The sequence below is a fragment of the Microcebus murinus genome, chromosome 2, assembly GCF_040939455.1.
Source record: "Microcebus murinus isolate Inina chromosome 2, M.murinus_Inina_mat1.0, whole genome shotgun sequence".
NCBI classification, from domain to species: domain Eukaryota; kingdom Metazoa; phylum Chordata; class Mammalia; order Primates; family Cheirogaleidae; genus Microcebus; species Microcebus murinus.
Genome location: NC_134105.1, coordinates 11,848,079 through 11,867,795, shown reverse-complemented (window position 1 = coordinate 11,867,795; position 19,717 = coordinate 11,848,079). Strand labels below are relative to the sequence as shown.

The window sequence follows — 19,717 nt, the reverse complement described above, 5'->3', positions numbered from 1 at the left end:
GTTAGAGCAGAGGAGTGACAGGCCGAGAGATTTAAACAGCACAGGGCAGGTGGAGAGGTCCAGAAAGGAGGTGATGAGGGCCTGGGGGCGGGGGGACAACGGGGAGTCTGGCGGGAGCCGTAGGCAGAGGTGAGTCGGCACCGGGCCCTGGGCCGGCTCTCGTGGACGGGGAGGGGGCAGTGAGAAGAGGACACCCCATTGTACAGATGAGGAAACTGAGACCCGGAGAGCAGAGGGTCAGGCCCAGAACCCACACCTCCAGACGCACCATGCAGGCGCTTCCTTCTGTTTTAGGGGTCTCCCCCTCCCCACCCACTGGTTTACACAGGCCCAGAGAGGGGCAGGGACAGACCTGGGGTCACACAGCAGATCCTGAGTCTTTGTGCAGCACCAGGAGGTGCTGTCTTAAAGGTCCACGGGCTGACCTCACTGGAGGAGAAGTCGGGGCAAGGGAGGGGTGCCCCCCCCAGCTTGGAGCTGCTCACGACACCCAGCGTCCTTCAGGGCGACTTCCGGAAGCTTTGGGGCGCAGAGCCGCTGGTGCCCGTGACAGGTCCTTCCATTCCAAGAGGGGACAGCCTCGCACTCTGGCAAACAGCTTGCTGCAGGGTCTGCTCTGCACCCCGCGTTTCGCACGGGCCGTTTTGTTTCATCCCCACACAAGTCCCAGGCAGCTATCAGTTATCGCCCCTGCGTCAGGGGGGAGGAAACAGAGCCTCAGAGAGGTTAAGCAACCTGCCCGTGCTCACACAGCAAACAGCTCACGTCAATTCAGGTCGGTCAGAGTCACGTGGCCTCAAGGCTCCTTGGGTCTGGTGGACGCCAGCCGCGGCAGGAGCCGGCCAGCAGTGTAAGGCTGGTCACGGGTGCCCGGTGACCACACAGACAGGAGGGTGGCTGCTGCTCAGAGCAGGGGGCTCTCTTGGAGGAGAAGAAGCTTACACGGGGCCCCGAAGGAGGCGCTGGGCCTGGCCGGGGTGTCGTACCTGGAGGTCTCTGTCCACCGGAGCCCCAGGCCCCAGCAGCCGCGATGCGCCTGGAACAGACCCTACCTGCACTCCACATCATGTGCCAGGTCCCCCGAGGCTCCCGCGAGGCCACACTTTGTCAGGGCTGGAGAGGAACAAAGCAGCATACGTGGCCACGGGTCTCTGATTCAAGTGGGTCCCTAATTCCCTGGCGCCATCTCCCTCCCTCTGACTCCTTAGGGGTGGTCACCTTTGACTTTAGGAATTTTCAGCTTGGCGTTTTGCCAGCACCCCTGCCCCTTGGCGTGGGGTCTCAGGGGGGCGCACGCAGGGGGGACTCACCCTGCAGAGCTGGCGGACGTGCTGGCGGGCTGACAGATGGCGCCGTCGGAGGGAGCGAGACCACGCCCCCCCCCATTCTCTCTGCTGCCGCTGTTCACCCAAAGCACTAACGTCGTGGTGTGACGCGGCGTGGCGATGAAGTGTCAGACCGTGTGGCTCGAACCCCAGCTCTGCTAGCTGTGCAGCCTAGGGTGGGCTTCTTAGCTTTTCGGTGCCTCAATGTCCTCATCTGTGAAATGGGGTGATAGTCCCAGTTACTGGCAGCATCCAACGAGGTGATGGATGCCAGCGCTCAGTGTGATGCCTGGTTCTTGCCAACAGTGGCCACTACTTTTTGAACACCTAATGGCTCGGGTGCCACATGGACATCACCACATGCCGGGTGCAACCTGGCGGGGCTCGAAAGCCCGGGCTCTTTTTGCCACCCTTTTCTGTCTCCTGAGAGCACCTCTGCCCTTTACTCCGGAAATGTTGTAAACGTCAGGGAGGTGAGACCTGTCCTCGGACAAGTGGCGGAAGGCTGAGGTGTGGCCAGGTTACCAGGATGTTCTCTCTCCCTCCAAATGGGGCTCTCCTAGAGCACCCAGGCCCCACTGTGGTCCTAGAAAGGATCAGCCTAATTCCTGCCTCCTTTCCTGCCCCCAGGGCCCTCACACCTTTCCACCTGTCCCAGGTGCCCCACAGTCAGTGGCGGGACCATTGCTATGTAAATGTCTGTGCAAATGTCCTGTGTCAACCAGCCAGCTCTCCGGGGAGGCAGGGCCACCTCCCGAGACCCGCACTTGCTAGCCATGGGGCCCTGGGCAAGGATGGTCTGCTCCCTGTCCCTCCTGCTGCAGGTCCCGGCCGGGCCGGCCGAGAGCTCGGACTTCTACCTGGCTGGAGATTACCTCCTGGGCGGCCTCTTCACGCTGCACGCCAACGTGAAGGGCACTGTCCACCTCAACTACCTGCAGGTGCCCAAGTGCAAGGAGTGAGTCTCCAGCGTGAGCCTGGAAATGGTGGTCGGGGTGGGGTGGGCGGCCAGGGCTGGTCCTGGGGTCCTCGGGGCCAGGCCAGGACCGAGGGCTCAGATCGCTCCTCCCCACTCTTTGCCGGATGCCCTATTCTGCATCCACCCTGCTGGTCCCCAGGGATGACCCGCACAATCCACTTTACCAAACTCTTTGGCAGTTGTGTTCCGAAACACAGACCTGGGTTGTCCTGATGTCACATGTCTTTATAAAGAGTTATAGGGTGTTTGAGCCTTGAGGGTCTTAGAGACCATCAAAACCACCCCATCCGCTTTGGCAGCTGGGGGATTTCTCAATGAGTCTGAGCCAAGGCCTGGTCTCAAAATCTCTGGGAGGCAGAATGTGGGTTTTCTGTAGGAGGCTCTCAGCCTGCAAGGGGAGGTTCGAGTCTCCCCAGGGCTGTGGTTGGGAGGGTAGGGCTGCCAGGACTGGAGGGCATTTCCTCACCTCCTCTGTGAGCCCGTCGGGATGGCAGCATCACTTGGAGATTGGATGGGTCATCCTCATGCAAGGATGAAGGCTGGGACATGGAGCCAGCCTGGGACTATAAAATAGTGATGACTTTGTTCAGAGAGGGCCAAGGTATTCCAGGAGACAGGAAGAAGAAAAGGAGAGTGCAAAAGCTGATGAAGGGTTGACTATAAGACATGCACTATTTATGACACTGGGAAGATTCTATGCTGGTTTAAGGGTGCTGAGGGTGGCGGTGCCAGGGATGGTGCTAAGCACGGTGTTGGATTTTCTGAACCTGTGAGAATGGTGGGGAGTGTAATGACGGTGGTGGTGGTGATGAAAGTGGTGATGCTGATAATGTTGATGACAGTAATACTGTTATCGTGAAACACTGGTGACCATGAAAATGGTGAAGAGTATGGTGGTGATGGTGATGGTGATGATGGCAGTGATGGTGATGATAGTGGTGGTGATGATGGTGGTGATGATAGTGATGATGGTGATGGTGGTCATGGTGATGATGGTGATGATAGTGGTGGTGGTGATGGTGGTGGTGGTGATGGTTGTGGTGGTGATGATGGTGATGATGGTGGTGGTAATGGTGATGATGGTGGTGGTGATGGTGATGGTGGTGAGGGTGGTGATGGTGATGACAGTGGTGGTGGTGATGGCTGTGGTGGTGATGATGGTGGTGATGGTGGTCATGGTGATGATGGTGGTGGTGGTGATAGTGGTGGTGGTGGTGGTGATGGTAGTGGTGGTGGTGATGGTTGTGGTGATGGTGATGGTGGTGATGATAGTGGTGGTGGTCATGGTGATGGTGGTGATGGTGGTGGTGATGATAGCGGTGATGATAGTGATGATGGTGATGGTGGTCATGGTGATGATAGTGGTGGTGGTGGTGATGGTTGTGGTGGTGATGATGGTGGTGGTCATGGTGATGGTGATGATGGTGGTGGTGGTGGTGGTGGTGATGATAGTGGTGGTGGTGATGGTTGTGGTGATGGTGATGGTGGTGATGATAGTGGTGGTGGTCATGGTGATGGTGGTGATGATGGTGGTGGTCATGGTGATAATGGTGGTGGTGGTGGTGATGATGGTGGTGGTCATGGTGATGGTGATGATGGTGGTGGTGGTGATGGTGATGATGGTGGTGGTGGCGATGGTTGTAGTGGTGATGATGGTGGTGATGGCGGTCTCAAGGATGTGGTGATGATGAGGGCAGTGGCAGTGATATTGGTAACAGGGATAATGGTGATGACGGTGACAGTGGTGATGGTGATTTGGAGGCTGCAGTGGGTGACAGTGGTTATGCCAGTGGGCATCAGTAGAGTGCTGATGGAGGTTATAGGGATGGCAGTGAAGGTGGTCACACGGATCATAGTGTCAGTGGTGGCCATCGGGATGATGGTGACCCTAGAGATATGCTTGGTGACAATGATGTGGCAAAAGTGCCAGAACCTTTTGGAGTGGCTCCTTCTTGGCCAACGCCTTGGCTTTCCTGTGGCAGGGAGGAGGAGCAGGCTGGTTCTCCCATCCCCTTCCCACCTGACTCTGCACCTGCCCCACCTGCTCCCACTGCGGCCCCTCCAGGTACGAGATGAAGGTGCTGGGCTACAACCTCATGCAGGCCATGCGCTTCGCGGTGGAGGAGATCAACAACCACAGCAGCCTGCTGCCCGGCGTGCAGCTGGGCTACGAGATGGTGGACGTGTGCTACATCTCCAACAATGTGCAGCCCGTGCTCTACTTCCTGGCGCGGGAGGACTACTTCCTGCCCATCAAGGAGGACTACAGCCAGTACGTGCCCCGGGTGGTGGCTGTCATCGGCCCTGACAACTCTGAGTCTGTCGTAACTGTGGCCAACTTTCTCTCCCTCTTTCTCCTTCCACAGGTGAGACCCCTGGGCCCCGGAGAAGGGGCTGGGGAGGGGCCCGAGGGGTGGTTGTCCAGGGGGCTCAGCAGCCCCTCCCCCATCCATCATGGCGGGTGGGAGGATGAGAGGCAGGGCCGGGACTTCAACCCCCTTCCTGAGAAGGCAGCCCAGCCCATGGGGTAAGAGCCCAGGCTTTGAAGGCAGACTGACCTGGGCGTGCATCTTGCACTGAGTCTTGGCCACTGTGAAGCCTTTGGTGAATCTCTTAACTCTTCTGAGCCTCAGTTTCCCCACCTATAAAGTGAGATGATAAGAGTTCCATCCCAGGGCTGCCTAAGGTTATAGCGTTCAACCTGGGAAGGAGTCTCTAGCACACAGCAGTCAATGGCGACAGCAACGTATCACTAGTGTGTAAAGCATTTTGCACAGGAGATAAAGAACTCAAAGAGCTCAATATTATTCTGTACAGTTGCCTAGCGCACGGTCTGCTATTGAGTATATGTTAATTAAAAGATACTAGTTTATCCTGGGCAAGAAAAAGAAAGAGAAAAAAAAAAATTAAAAGAGCAGCTAGAGTAACGCTCAGCACATAGTAGGTAGTCACAGATACTGTAATGGCTGCTATAATTTTTGTTATGCAAAGCACCTACTGCAGGGTCTGACACATAGTAGGTACTCAATAAATGTTACTATTTTGATGTGAAAGAACGAGTCAAGGACTGAATTCATTTTCTCATTCATGTAACAAACATTTACCGAGCACCTACTGTGTGCCAGGTACCGTTGTAGGTGCTGGGATACCGCTGGCAACAAAACAAAGACCACTGCCTTCATGGAGCTTCTCTTCTGGTAGGGAGAGAGCTAAAAAGTGTAAATAAGTGAGTGACGCAGGATGTTAGAAGGTGAGATGTGCAGTGGATAAAAGCGAGAGTGGGGCAGGGCAGAGGGGATCGAGCGGCCAGCGGTGGGCACAGAGAGATTGGGTGAGCAGAACTAGGGTGGGGTGGGAGGAGATGAAATCAGAGAGGTGAGGGCCGGGCCAACAATGGAGCCCCTTAAGGGGCCAGTGAAGGACTCTGGCTTTTCCTGGGTCATACTCAGAGCTGTGGAAGGGTCCTGAGCAGAGGAGTAGGGTGACTCGACATGTGGGAACGCAGCGTCACCTGGCTGCCACGTTGAGCGTAGACAGTAGGAGGAAGGGTGGGAGGATAATGTCGCAATGCAGGCGCAGATGATGAGGGTGGCTGGACCGGGAGGGAGCGGGAGGGTGACAGGTACCCGATGGACACATTTTGAAGGGAGACCCAGCAGGGTTTGCCGATGGGCCAAACGTGGCATGTGCGAGAGAGGAGTCCAGGATGAATCCAGAGTTTTCGGCCCGAGTAACTGGAAGGATGGAGTCTCCATCCACCCAGATGGGGAAGGTGACGCGTGGAACAGGCTCAAAGGAGAACAGGAGTTCAGTTTGTGGAGTTTGAGATGTCAGGCAGGTGGCTGCAAACGAGAGTCTGAAGTTCAGGGCAGAGGTCCAGGCCAGGGCTGTACACTGGGAGCTGTCGGCGTGGGCAGGATGAGGTCACCAAGGGAGGGACAGTGGCTAGAGAAGAGACAATGACCCAAGCCTGAGCCCTGGGGTCCTCCGAGGTTAAGAGGTCATGGAGAAGGGAAGCAACCAGCAAAGGAGATGGAACACCCAGTGAAGTGGGAAGAACACCAAGAATGTGATGACCTGGAGGCAGAGAGAAGAAATGTGGCGAGTAAGAAAGAAAGCGCTATGCTCGGGGACACACAGTAGGTGCTCACTAAATGTTACTAGATGCTGGGAATGATCAGGATGCCAGTCACCTGGCCCAGGGCAGGTTCTCACTAAATGCTACTGTGCTAGTGACCACGGTGTGCACATCACTTGGCCCTGGGCATGGAACACGGTAGGTGCTCAAAATCACGACGATGCACAGGTAAGGCACCTAGCCTAAGTCCCGACACACAGTAGGTGCTCACTGCACGTTGCTCCCTTGTGACCGTGATGACAACGGTGCAAACCGCCTAGCCCCGGCTCGTCTCGGGCCAGGTGCTCCCCAAATAGCCCCGGGGTGACGGGGCGCTCGCTCACGCCAGCGGCCCCTCCTCCCCCGCAGATCACCTACAGCGCCATCAGCGACCAGCTGCGCGACAAGGACCGCTTCCCGGCTTTGCTGCGCACGATGCCCAGCGCGGACCACCACGTGGAGGCCATCGCGCAGCTGCTGCTGCACTTCCGCTGGAACTGGATCGTGGTGCTGGTGAGCAGCGACGACTACGGCCGGGACAACGGCCAGCGGCTCAGCGAGCGGCTGACGGGCCGCGACATCTGCATCGCCTTCCAGGAGTCGCTGCCCACGCCGCAGCCCAACCAGGTCATGACGCCCGAGGAGCACAGGCGCCTGAGGGCCATCGTGGACAAGCTGCAGCAGACCTCGGCGCGCGTGGTGGTGGTGTTCTCCCCGGACCTGGCCCTGCACAACTTCTTCCACGAGGTGGTGCGCTGGAACTTCACGGGCGCCGTGTGGATCGCCTCCGAGTCCTGGGCCATCGACCCGGTGCTGCACAACCTGACCGAGCTGCGCCACACGGGCACCTTCCTGGGCGTCACCATCCAGAACGTGCCCATCCCGGGCTTCAGCGAGTTCCGCATGCGCCGCTGGCAGGCCGGCTCGCCGCCCAGCAGGAACGGCCGGGGGGCCACCTGCAACCAGGAGTGCGACAAGTGCTTCAACACCACGGAGACCTTCAACGAAGTTCTCACGCTCTCGGGAGAGCGCATCGTCTACAGCGTGTACTCGGCCGTCTACGCCGTGGCGCACGCCCTGCACAGCCTCCTGGGCTGCGGGGAGACCGGCTGCACCAAGGAGGTGGTCTATCCCTGGCAGGTGAGGCTGAGCGAAGCCAAAGCCAGCCGGGACTCCGAGGTTGCCATGGAGACCGCAGGGCCACCCCTCCCCCAAGCTCTGCTCTAACCTGCACCTCCCTTGGGGGGTGCGGGAGAGGCCATGGGGCCATCCCACCCTCCTCCAGACACAGGCACCAGGAGTCCTTCTGGGTGCCAAACAAAATTCGTTTTCAAATTAACTTAACCCTCACCATCCAAGATAGTCCTCCCAGATTTCAGGTGGAATTCGCTGGAAGGAAGTCCCACAGGCAGTGAGATCCCCAGTTCTTTGTTCTTAAATATAGTAGTTCCTGGACTTTTTCACAATTGGGGGCCAGCCTTCCCCCACTGCTGCTCATCCACATCCCCAAACCCTGCCCCCATCTGCCCTCTTTGTTCTCCTCTTCCTCCCCTTCCTAGATCCCTCTCCCCAAGTAACTGTTCACTGCCTTAACAGAGCAATTTAGTTAGCTCTCTAAAAATCCTCTCTCTCGTTCTATTTTAGTCGTACCTCTCATCCCATAATCTCAGAGCCTAACCTTGCAACCCTGAACACATCTTTAAAAAAAAAAAACAAAACCAAACTGTAGTTATTCATTAAAAGGAATTCTGATGCCAGTTGGTAAGATACAAGGAGCCAATTTACAGTTGGGGTGGGGGGTGACAGAGACCAGAGGCGTGGGGAGCCCAGCCCAGCCCGTGCAGGCTTCACCCAGCGTCTCCACTGGCGTGGACAGTGCCATCGAGAATCAAAAAGTGATGCCCTTTTGTGCAGACCAGTGAGACCAAGATGCCCTTTGCTCTGGGGGGCGCACAGCTTGGTGGCCTGAGTGGGCGGGACTCCAGCTGTTCCACCCAGGTGTGTGCAGGGCACAACCTGCAAACTTGCAACCTGTATGTGGTGTCCTTATACCTTCCCCCACCCCAATGCTGGGTCCTGCCTCAGCGCCCTGTTTATTTTTGTCATAACACATACCCCAAGTTGTTACTGTACCTTATTTGCTTTTTTGTTTGTTGTCAACTTCCCAGCCCAACCCCCAGATGTAAGCCTGTGTGAGCAGGGACCTTAGCAACCCTACTCATTGCTGTATCCCAAGTTGCTGGCCCTGGGCTGGCTCAGTGAATATTTACTGAATGGATGAATGAATGAATGGGCGCTTACTGTGCCCGGCACTGTGCTAGAACCCCTTTATGTGAGTGATCATCCTTCCCCAGACTCTCTGTGAGTAGTCACCCTCACTATACCGCTGCTTTCCCATAGACAGGTGAAGCTGAGTTTCCAAGAGGTGACAGTCACCCAGCCAGGGAGTGGCCAGGGGTGGTGGAGTAGGGGATGGTGATGAAATAGTGCAGGGGTGGGGGGGGACGGGCACCCATGAGAGGTGAGGCAGAGGGAGAGGCAGAGGGGTGGTCAGACGACTTGGGTGGCGTGCTGGGGGGATGTGCCGCCCATGGGGGGTTGCATGGGGGGGTAAACCCAAGCTGGCAAATTGGGGGGTCCTGTGCTCATCCAACTGACAATGTGATCAAATCATAGAGGGTCAGAGCTGTGAGATCTTCTCAGAATTTTCTGGTCCGATCACTTTATTTCACCGTGGGGGAAAAGGGGCCCTTGGGACCCTGATAGGGACCCTGCAGTCGGCCGGCCTGCCCTGGAGCCGGGACCACAGCCTGCTGCACCTGCTGCCCGCTTGCCATCCACTCTAGCGCTTCACCCTACCCTTCCCTCCGCCTCCGTGCACCCCTCAGGCGTCTCAGGTATGGCCCACCTGTCCGTATTGTGGGAGGCCGGTGGTGGTGAGCTGGGCAGAGCTTTGCCGTCAGACATACTTGGATTGGGATCCCAGCTCTGCCACCGCTAGCTTGCAAACTTGGGCAAGTTACTTAATATCTCTGAGCCTTGGTTTTCTCATCTGTTAAATAGCAGGTAGACGTACCCTGCTGGGTTATTGAGAGGATTAGCAATTGTGTATGCAGATTACCTGGCCCGGAGTAGAGGCCGAATGTACTCCTCCTCTTCCTCTTCCTCCTCATTCATTTCTGACACCAGGTGCCTGGCCCAGGAGACAGTGTGGGCTGGAGAGGTGCCTGGGTCTGCCTGGGGTGTGGAGCCAGCGCTGGGGTGGGGTGGGACTACTGAGGAAGGGAAAACAGGACCCAGACCCAAGGGGCAGCCCCAAGATGCCAGGTCTCTGCCGACACCAGTCTAGGTCCCACCTACCCAGGAGAACTACAGGGCGATGCTTCCTGTCCCCTTAGGGGTCATATCTTGGATCCCTCAGATCCCAGGTCACTGCAGGGGTATGACACAGACACCCAGCACCTCGCTCCCTGAACAGGGAAAGGGGAGGCCAGGGCCCAAACTCCCTTGGCTCTCTGTGTACCTGTCAGTCCCTGAGCTGAGGTGAGCTCTTGAGGTGTAGCCCAGTGGACTCTCCCATTTATGGAGGGAAAATCTAGGTGCCAGACTGATGGAGTGTCTGAGCTGGAAGCTCTTTCAGGGTCAGCCCAGCAAGGTTCAGCGATTTGCCCAAAGTCACACAGCAAATTGAGGACAGAACTAGGACTGGAATTCAGGCTAGAGGACGCTGAGTGCAAAACATGCTCTAGGTGTTACAGCTCTGTGTACGGAGGGTGTGGAGGGGCTGGGGGAGATTGGAATGAGAGCGGGCCCTAAGGTGTGGGGCGACATCAAGGACCCAGGGAGCAGGGGGACATTCCAGCTGAGCTTTGCAGAGAGAGAGACAGTGGACTCTGGCCCTCCCGTCTTGAGTCCCAGAGGGATGACCGAGGTGACTTCCAGGAAAAGGGATAATGACAGCACCCAGTAGGACGTGGGCACTTACTGTTCCTCAGGCTCTGTTCTAAGCCCCTCATAGAGATGACCTCCTTTGCTGCTTCCGAGCCTGGAAGGTAGAGTCGTTATTGCTCCCACTTTGCAGAAGAGGAAGCCGGGGTTCAGAGAGGTTAAGCAACAGGTCCGAGCCCTCACAGCAAGTGGCAGAGCTGAGGCCTCAGCCCACATGCGTCTTATTCCAGAGCAGAGCTCTCAGCCACTGCCTCCCAAACAGCCTCCTTTCTGAAGCCTTCCCGCCCCCATTTCACAGAGGCGGAAATCAAGGCCAGTGGGACGGCAGACTCTCTGCCAGGTCTAGCTCCGACTCTGATGCCAGCTCCACCTCCTTCTTCCTTCCAACCCCACAGCTACTTAAGGAGATCTGGAAGGTCAACTTCACCCTCCTGGGCCACCAGATCACCTTCGACCAGGACGGGGACATGCCTATGCCCCTGGAGGTCGTCCAGTGGCAGTGGGACCTGAGCCAGAGCCCTTTCCAGAGCGTCGCGTCCTACTACCCATTGCAGCGGCAGCTGACCAACATCGGCCACATCTCCTGGCACACGCCCAACAACATGGTCAGCTTGCGGGGCCTGGCGGGGGGATCTGGGGCTCATGCTGGCGGCCCTGTTCAGCAAGGAGGGTGTCTGGGGCGTCTTGACTTACAGCTGGCGGGACCTGTCTTTGCAGGCGTGTGCCCAGGGTCCTGTTCTGTCCCCACTGATCGAGAGCTGTGGCTCATCTGCGCTTCCCAGCTCCTTGGGACAGAGGGGCCCGGGGGACCTCTGCTAAGCAAACGCTCACTGAGCACGTGTGTTCCAGGACCCGAGCTGAGGACTTCAGTTCTCTCTCTGTTTTTTTGACACAGAGGGAGTGCCTGGGTAGAGTGCAGTGGTGTCCTCATACCTCACTGCAGCCTCAAACTCCTGGGCTCAAGCGATCCTCCTGCCTCAGTTTCCCGATTAGCTGGGACTACAGCCTTGTGTCACAACATCCGCCTAATTTTTCTGTTTTTAGTAGAGATGGAGTCTCGCTCTTGCTTAGGCTGGTCTCGAGCTCCTGATCTCAAGTGATCCTCCCACCTCGGCCTCCCAGAGTGCTGGGATTTTACAGGTGTGAGCCACCGCACCTGGCCAGGACTTCAATTCTCATATCAACCACAGGGGATAGATACCACCATTCTCCCCATGTTACGGGTTAGGAAACGGAAGGCACAGAGAGGTTGCATGACCTGGCTGAGGCCACACAGCTTGTCCGTGGTGACGGTTCTCTCTATACAGCATTTAGGCCACATCCTGCCGTTTAATACTCACGTTCGTGGTACGGTAGCTGTGCTCTCAACTGTGTCTGACATCTGCCAATTTAAGGAGCCTCTGCTTGCCCTGTTTAGGTAGTAGACCATCAGAATCCTGCTGGAGTGCAGAGGGACAGAGGCCAGCCCGTACCCCGAGGGAGGGGACGCAGGGATCTAAAAGCTTCACAAGAGCCTTGGTCGCTCTCCTTTGATAATGTCCTGTACCCGCTTCTGCCCACCCCGCATGGCAGGCTTTGTCCCCGGTCCCAGGGGCACCCATGCTGCCGTTCCTGAGCATCTCTGGGTTTGGTGGAGTAGCTGGGCTGGTGTCTGCTGCCATAACAAAGTGTCACACACTGGGGGACTCAAACAACACAAGTGTATTGTCTCAAGTCCTGGAGGCTGGAAGTCCAAAATCAAGGTCTCGGCAGGGCTGGTTCCCTCTGAGGGCTGGGAGGAGGGAGGTGGGTTCCAGTCCCTGCCCCGGCTTCTGGTGGCTGCCAGTGGTCTTAGGCATTCGTTCCCTGAGTGGGGACGCACCAGCCGATCTCTGCCTTCACCCTCACGTGGGTTCTCGCTGCGTGCGTGTCTGTCTCCGCAATTGATCAGGACGCCGGTAGTACCAGACTAGGGACCCGCTGTTACTCCAGTATGACCTCGTCTTAACTCATTACAACCGCAATGACCCTGTTTCCGGCTAAATCCGCATTCTGAGGTCCTGAGGGTTAGGACTTCAAGGAGGACACGATTCGGCCCATGCTGGTGTCTTAGCCTGCGTTTCCGCCAGAAAGCAGAGCCTGAGGGTTTATGTGCAGGTGACTTGTTGCAGGGCGTGATGCACGGACTCGAGCAGGGGCGGGGTGAGAGGAGTCCACAGGGAAGAGGGAAAGTCAGTCCAAGAGGACGGTTCTCAAGCCAGACATTGCCGTGAGCAACTGGAGCTCAGTCTCGCTGGGACCTTCTGAAGAGCCACCTTAGAATCGACTCTGGTCTGCCGGTGGCAGGGGCCACGCCGTGCGGTGCCAGCACCCTCGCGCTGCAGGTTGCACGTGTGTGAGTGCCCGGCAGCTTCCCGCGGGCATCTCGGCCGCAGCCCCAGGCCAGCCTGCAAGAGAGCCGCGTGGCAGAGGCCAGGCACCGACAGGTGACGCCTGCTGGAAATGAGTGGCTGCAGCAGCAGCTGGAACCAAAGGTGGCTGGGAAAATACGAGGGAAGGCAGGCCATGGAAATGTGCGCGCTCCCTGTTCCCCTCGATGCGCGTTCCCTTCACGGAGCCTGGCGAGTGGCGGGGTTCAGGGCAGCAGCCAGCCCAGTCTACAAAAGGGGACTTTGGCGGATGCAGCCACAGGCCCAGGGCTGTCTCTGACACTCATCCTCTCTCCTTCCGCCGTCCCCTGTGGATTCCTTCACCCTCAGCCAGGAGCCGGCTGCCCTCGGTCACCTGCCTGGCGGGGTGGCCCAGACCTCCACCCAACGTCAGCGGAGCCGCAGCCGCCTTGCCTTTGCTGGGCTGGCCCGCAGCTGCTCCGCGTGGGCGGTTGTCTCTGGTGTAGAAGCGCCGAGCTTGCCCGGATTCCAGACCCACCGCTTCCCGCCCACCTGTGCAGCAGCAACCCCGGCTCCTCACGCCAGTCCCAGCCAATGCCTCCGCCTTCCCTGGCTTCTCATTCCCCGGCACGAGGACGGCCAAAGGCCCAGGGGGGTCATCCCAGAGCCCTGTTGTCTCCGCTGGTGGAAGTATTCCCCCTCTGGGGGCCAGAGCCTCTAGCCTAGCAGAGTCCAAGATGCAGGGAGCAGGACCAATCCCAGCATACAGTGTGCCCTGAGAATAATGGCCACCGTGGCCAGTCTTTCTCCTGCCTTGTGGTTGCTGGGCCCACCTATTCTAGCTGTTGGGGTCACAGCACAGTATGCCAGCCATTTATCCAATGTCAATGTCTCATCCTGTACGTATTCATTCCAAAGGGCAGTGTCCCCACCCCACAGGGTGTGGCCCCCAAGATGGAACCGTAGCCGAGCTTTTAGTATGCCATCCCATCATTTTTTTTTTTTTTTTTTGAGACAGAGTCTTGCTTTGTTGCCCAGGCTAGATTGAGTGCCGTGGCGTCAGCCTAGCTCACAGCAACCTCAAACTCCTGGGCTCAAACGATCCTTCTGCCTCAGCCTCCTGAGCAGCTGGGACCACAGGCATGCGCCACCATGCCCGGCTAATTTTTTCTATATATTTTTAGTTGGCCAACTAATTTCTTTCTATTTTTAGTAAAGACGGGGTCTTGCTCTTGCTCAGGCTGGTTTCAAACTCCTGACCTCGAGCAATCCACCCTCCTCGGCTTCCCAGAGTGCTAGGATTACAGGCGTGAGCCACCGCGACCAGCCCATCCCATATTTTTTTTTAGACTGGATACTTCCGGGTGATGTGGTGCATGTCAGGACCAGCTGACCCTGTGGTCATGAGCTCATGGCACGCCCCCCTCACCAGGAAAGGTACCCCTGTCGAGTGACATGCGACCCTGCGTCAGTGAACCATTTAGTCTGCAAGCCCCGGGCAGTGGGTGACGCTGCCCCCAAGCCGGGGAGGGCAAATGCTTATGAGGGGGCATCACTGCTTCCAAGCTTCTCACTGTCCACTGGAGGTGCCCCGGTCTGTCTTTTACCACCTGGACAAGGCTCTTATCCACAGCACTCAGAAGACATTGTTTTTGTCAAGGTTACTGGTACCCATGTGTTGCCATCGTGGTCAGCCTGTGGACAGCATTTGATCACACTGGTCACTTTTCCTCTTTGGATACGATGTATTTACTTGGATTTGGGCCGTTCTTTCTCCTGGTTTCCCCACGCCCGTGACTGCTCCTTCTCGGTCTCTCTTCTTGGTTCCTCCTCATCTCCTTGATCTTTAACCCTGGAGGGTGTCAGGGCTCAGACGTTGGATTTATTCTCTTCTCTGTCTACATGGCTTGAAATCTCATCCACATTTTTTTTTACAACTCCCAGTTTTGTGTCTTCAGACACTACACCTCTCCCCTGAACTTGAACTTAAATGTCCGTCTGGCTACTCCAGCCTGCTCCCCTGGGGCTGCCCGTCTCAGCAGAAGGCAGCCTTGTTGTTCAGACCCCAAGCACTGGAGTTCTTCTTCTTCCTTTTTTTTTTATGAGACAGAGTCTCACTCTATTGTCAGGGCTAGAGTGAGTGCCGTGGCGTCAGCCTAGCTCACAGCAACCTCAATCTCCTGTGCTCAAGCAATCCTCCTGCCTCAGCCTCCCGAGTAGCTGGGACTACAGGCATGCGCCACCATGCCCGGCCAATTTTTTCTATATATTTTTAGTTGTTCAATTAATTTGTTTCTATTTTTAGTAGAGGCGGGGGTCTCGCTCTTGCTCAGGCTGGTTTCGAACTCCTGACCTTGAGTGATCCTCCTGCCTCGGCCTCCCAGAGTGCTAGGGTTACAGGTGTGAGCCACCGCGCCCGGCCCACTGGAGTTATTCTTGATCCTTTCTTTCTTAGTCAGTCCACTGGGACACACTGTCCAGTCTGCCTCCAGAACGTGACCCCTCCTCACCTGCACCGCCCCCTGTCTAGTCAGAGCCACGCCATCTCCCACCTGGACTGTCGCAATGACAGCTTACTGGTCTCTCGCTCTGCCCTTGCCCCTCGCCATCTATACTCAACACAGAAAACAGGGGCATGCTGTCGAAACAAAGTCAGATCTTGTCACTTCTCTGCGTGGAATCCTCCGGTAGCTTCTGTCTCAGAGTAAAAGCCGAAGTGTTTTGACTCCACCTCCGTGAGCCGACCTGCCCCTCTCCCTCTTGCCCATTCGCCCCAAGCCACGCCAGCCTGGCTGTCCCTCCACCCTGCCCCTGTCCGCCACCGTGGGGCCTTCGCACATGCTGTTCCCTCCGCCTGGAGCAGGTGTCTTCACGGTGCGTGCCCCCTGCCCCCGCCTTTAGGGCTCTGCTCCAATGTCACCTGCTCGGCGAGAACTTTCCTGCACGCCCCGTTTGAAATTGCAGCCTGCGCCCCAGCGTTCTCCACCGCCGTGCACTGCTTTGGTTTTCATCGCGGTGTTTCTTACCGTCCATCGCATTACATATGTCTCTATATCTGCTGTCCTCTCTTAGCCCGTGAAAACACTCATTCCTTTAGAAAAGGGACTCTGGCTCATTTAGGTCACTGCTGTATTCTCAGTGCCTGGCATCAGTGTGTGCCCAGTACGTTTTTAATGAATGAATGAATGAATAGCAGGGGGCGATGCCAGGGGTACGAGGTGGGATTAATTTGATTATTTAGGAGACAGTGAAGAGGTGGATTTGGAAGTGGGGAGAGATACCTGGCAAGGGAGTGGTGGGGTATAGGTCTGGATAAGGGGTGTGTGTGTGTGTGTGTGTGTGTGTGTGTGTGTGTTGTTGTGGACATACCTGCACATGCGTGCAGTCACGTGCAAAGCAGGGAAAGCCATGGAGGGATCTGAAAACCTGGCAGGGGATCAGATGTTTTATTTTGGCTGACGGAGAGTCGCTGAGGTTCTTCCACAAAGACGTCTCAGAGAGGAGAATGCGCCGTCTGGAAATGTTGTCTGACAGCTGTGGCCAGGAGGGCAGAGCAGGAAATCAGGGGACCTCGGAGGGCCCGGGAGAGAGGGGCTCGGGGGCCGGGTGTCCCTAGCTGGCTCCCCTCGTGCCCCTTCCTATGTGAGCTTTTGCCACACTGTCCCAATGCAATCCGGATCTTAGCAGGCCGCTCGCCTGCTCAGGAGCCATGGCTGCTTCCCCTCCCCACGTGGTCGGGGTGCCATGGACGAGCATTCGGAGCACGGCTCCCCTCCCTGCACCCTCCCCCCCCCCCGCTCTTCCCCCTGCACCCTCTCCCCCCCCCCTCTTCCCCCTGCCTCTGCGTGCAATCACTCATTCGCTTAACATGCTGTGACCAGTGGCCTCCTCCTTGCTGGGTGCTCTTCCAGGTTCTGGAAACGTGGCAGTAAAAGCAATAGGCGGGTCCCTGCCCACCTGCTCTCGGTCACCTGGGAAACCTCTGCCCCTCCAAAGGCTGTGTTCATCGGGAGTCTGGGCGTGTGAGTGACAGGAAGTGCCGTGAGCAGCGGTCATTACGAGCCAGGAGCAGGAGAGTTGACTCACTGCCTTGCAGAACTGAAAACTCCAGAGGCGACCGTGAGGCTTTGGGCCGGTGTGGGTGCAGGGTTTCACTCCGTCTCGCAGACCCTTCCTTGGGTGCGTCGCCCCTTAGTGACAACACGGCTGCCCGCAGCCCCGGGAGCCGCGTCCTGTCCTCCTAGAACCTCAGAGGGTCCGTCTCGACAGTCTGGTGCCTTCATCGTACTCGAGGAAGGTGGACTCGGTCTTGGGCAGGCAAAGCCAGGAGGGGCCCTACAAAGGCAGTTCCAGCATCCCTCCCTCCCAGGCAGGACCCGGCTTCCCTCCCGGAGCATCCCGCCCGTCCAGGAGCGGTGGAGCCCCAGAGTGTGGGCAGAGAAGGCTCAGGGTCTCTCCCCCTCCTCCCTCCAGGTCCCCCTGTCCATGTGTTCCAAGCATTGCCAGCCTGGGCAAAGGAAGAAGCCGGTGGGCATCCACCCCTGCTGCTTTGAGTGCATCGACTGCCTGCCCGGCACCTTCCTCAACCAGACCGCAGGTACAGCCGCAGGCCCCGCCCCTGCCCCGCCCCACCCCGCCCCTGGGGTCTCCAGGGCTCCTCCCCCTTGGCAGGGCCTCTGGGGTCTCCCAGAGGTGTATAAGTGTCCGAGTGTCAGGGACCATGTCTGATTCCTCTTGTATCTCCCCAGTACCTGGTGTGGAGCAGAATCCTCAATATGGGCTGGTTCTTCTGGGGGTGGGGAGAGAAGGGACGACACCCCCATGCAGGGCTGGAGCTGAGCCGCTCCACACGCAGCCCGGGGCGCAAGTGTCAGGCAGGGGAATAGGGTGGGTGAATAGGCAGGAGGGAGAACGAACGGCTCTGCTGATAGGAGGGAAGTTTCTGGCAGGCAGGGACAGGGTGCGATTTCTCTCTGGCCTCCCGAGTGCTTAGTGCAGTTCAGAGCATGTAAGTGCTCCGTGAATGTTTGTCGAGCGACTTCCTTGGTTAGGAGAATGAACATTTCTCCCTATAGAACATAGCTTGAGGAAGGTGCAGACAGTGTCATCACTCTGTCCACGTTAGTGTTTAGTACCATGCAGAGTTAGGGCTCAAACACTTGTTCCATGACCGCATGAATGTAAATTAAGCGGATGATTCCGTCTACCAAAACAGCACTTACTATGCGCCTGGCGGAGCACAGGGCACTGAGTAGGTGCAGAACAAAAGTTTCTTGATTGATCTCCCTGGCCTTCCTCTGACGGTTGGCCAGGAGCCTGAAGGCATGGGCTGGTGCATGCATCTCTCTGGGCCTTCCACCCCAAGTCCCCAGTTTGTGGGTCTCAAACAAACGTTTTTGCTGAATAAACTACTTGAGTAAGTGGTTGCATGCCTCCGACACCGGAGAGTGAGGTCTTAGAAGGGAGGAGCTTTAGTTGGTTAGGTTCTGAGTCAAGGAGACCCCAGTTCAAATCCTGTCTCTGCGGCTCCTTGACTTTGGGCAAATTCCTTCACCTTGCTGAGCCTCAGTTTCCTCGTCTGTGAAGTGAGGCTGCTGGGGGGATTTGATGAGCCAGTGCGTGTAAGGGACTCGGAGGGTGAACTGTGAACGCAGGGGTTGCCCCGGTGCGGGGCCTGGGGCGTGTCGGCGCTCGCAGGCTGGGATTGGCTGATGGAGGTTGCTGCGGGCTTTTGCAGACGAATACGACTGCCAGCCCTGCCCGAGCAACAAGTGGTCGCACAGGAACGGCACCTCCTGCTTCAAGCGGCGGCTGGCCTTCCTGGAGTGGCACGAGGCGCCCACCATCATCGTGGCCATGCTGGCCGCCCTGGGCTTCCTCAGCACGCTGGCCATCCTGGCGATATTCTGGAGGCACCTGCAGACGCCCATGGTCCGCTCGGCGGGCGGCCCCATGTGCTTCCTGATGCTGGCGCCGCTGCTGGTGTCCTACACGGTGGTCCCGGTGTACATTGGGCCGCCCACGGCCGCCACCTGCCTCTGCCGCCAGACCCTCTTCCCCATCTGCTTCACCGTCTGCATCTCCTGCATCACCGTGCGCTCCTTCCAGATCGTCTACGTCTTCAAGATGGCCAGCCACCTCCCGCGCGCCTACGGCTACTGGGTCCGCTACCACGGGCCCTGCGTCTCTGTGGCGTTCATCACCTCACTCAAGGTGGCCATCGTGGTGGGCAACTTGCTGACCACGAGCCCCAGCCCCACCACCCGGGCCGACCCCGACGACCCCCAGATCATGATCCTGTCCTGCAACCCCAGCTTCCGCGGCTTGCTGATGATCAGCACCGGCCTGGACCTGGCCCTCTCGGTGGTGGGCTTCAGCTTCGCCTACTTGGGCAAGGAGCTGCCCACCAACTACAACGAGGCCAAGTTCATCACCCTCAGCATGACCTTCTACTTCACCTCCTCCGTCTCCCTCTGCACCTTCATGTCTGTCTACAGCGGGGTGCTGGTCACCATCATGGACCTGCTGGTCACTGTGCTCAACCTCCTGGCCATCAGCCTGGGGTACTTCGGCCCCAAGTGCTACATGATCCTCTTCTACCCAGAGCGCAACACGCAGGCCTACTTCAACAGCATGATCCAGGGCTACACCATGCGCAAGGACTAGCGCCGGGGCCGGGGACAGAGGGCCCGCCTGGGGCCGGGAGCCGGGGCTCTGTTTGTTCAGCCCCAGGTGGATGCAGGGACGCGCTCCCCGGCTAGCATCCTGTCACCCCAGTCTCTGATTGGGCGTTCCTCTGAGGTTCTCTGCATCCTGGCCGTTTTACCCACTTGGTGACTTTGTTCCTTTCTCTTGAGCTGTTTTGCTTGTCAGGCAGTGTGCCACCTTGTCCTAGAAACAAGCCAGGTGACCCCTTGGTCTCCAAGGACAAAGTCTGATTTAGCAGCCCGCAGCCGCCATCTGGTGGTCACGCTGGGCA

General features: G+C 57.7%; 1 protein-coding gene across 1 annotated transcript; it reads left to right on the top strand.

Annotated features, from left to right (window-relative positions):
- The first annotated feature begins 2,101 nt into the window (after nucleotides 1-2,101).
- Nucleotides 2,102-19,404, top strand: TAS1R2 (taste 1 receptor member 2). Its single transcript, XM_012754068.2, has 6 exons — nucleotides 2,102-2,283; nucleotides 4,370-4,670; nucleotides 6,791-7,561; nucleotides 10,765-10,974; nucleotides 17,212-17,335; nucleotides 18,476-19,404. The coding sequence occupies exons 1-6, from the start codon at nucleotides 2,102-2,104 to the stop codon at nucleotides 19,402-19,404; spliced, it is 2,517 nt and encodes an 838-aa protein (XP_012609522.2).
- The last annotated feature ends 313 nt before the right edge of the window (nucleotides 19,405-19,717 follow it).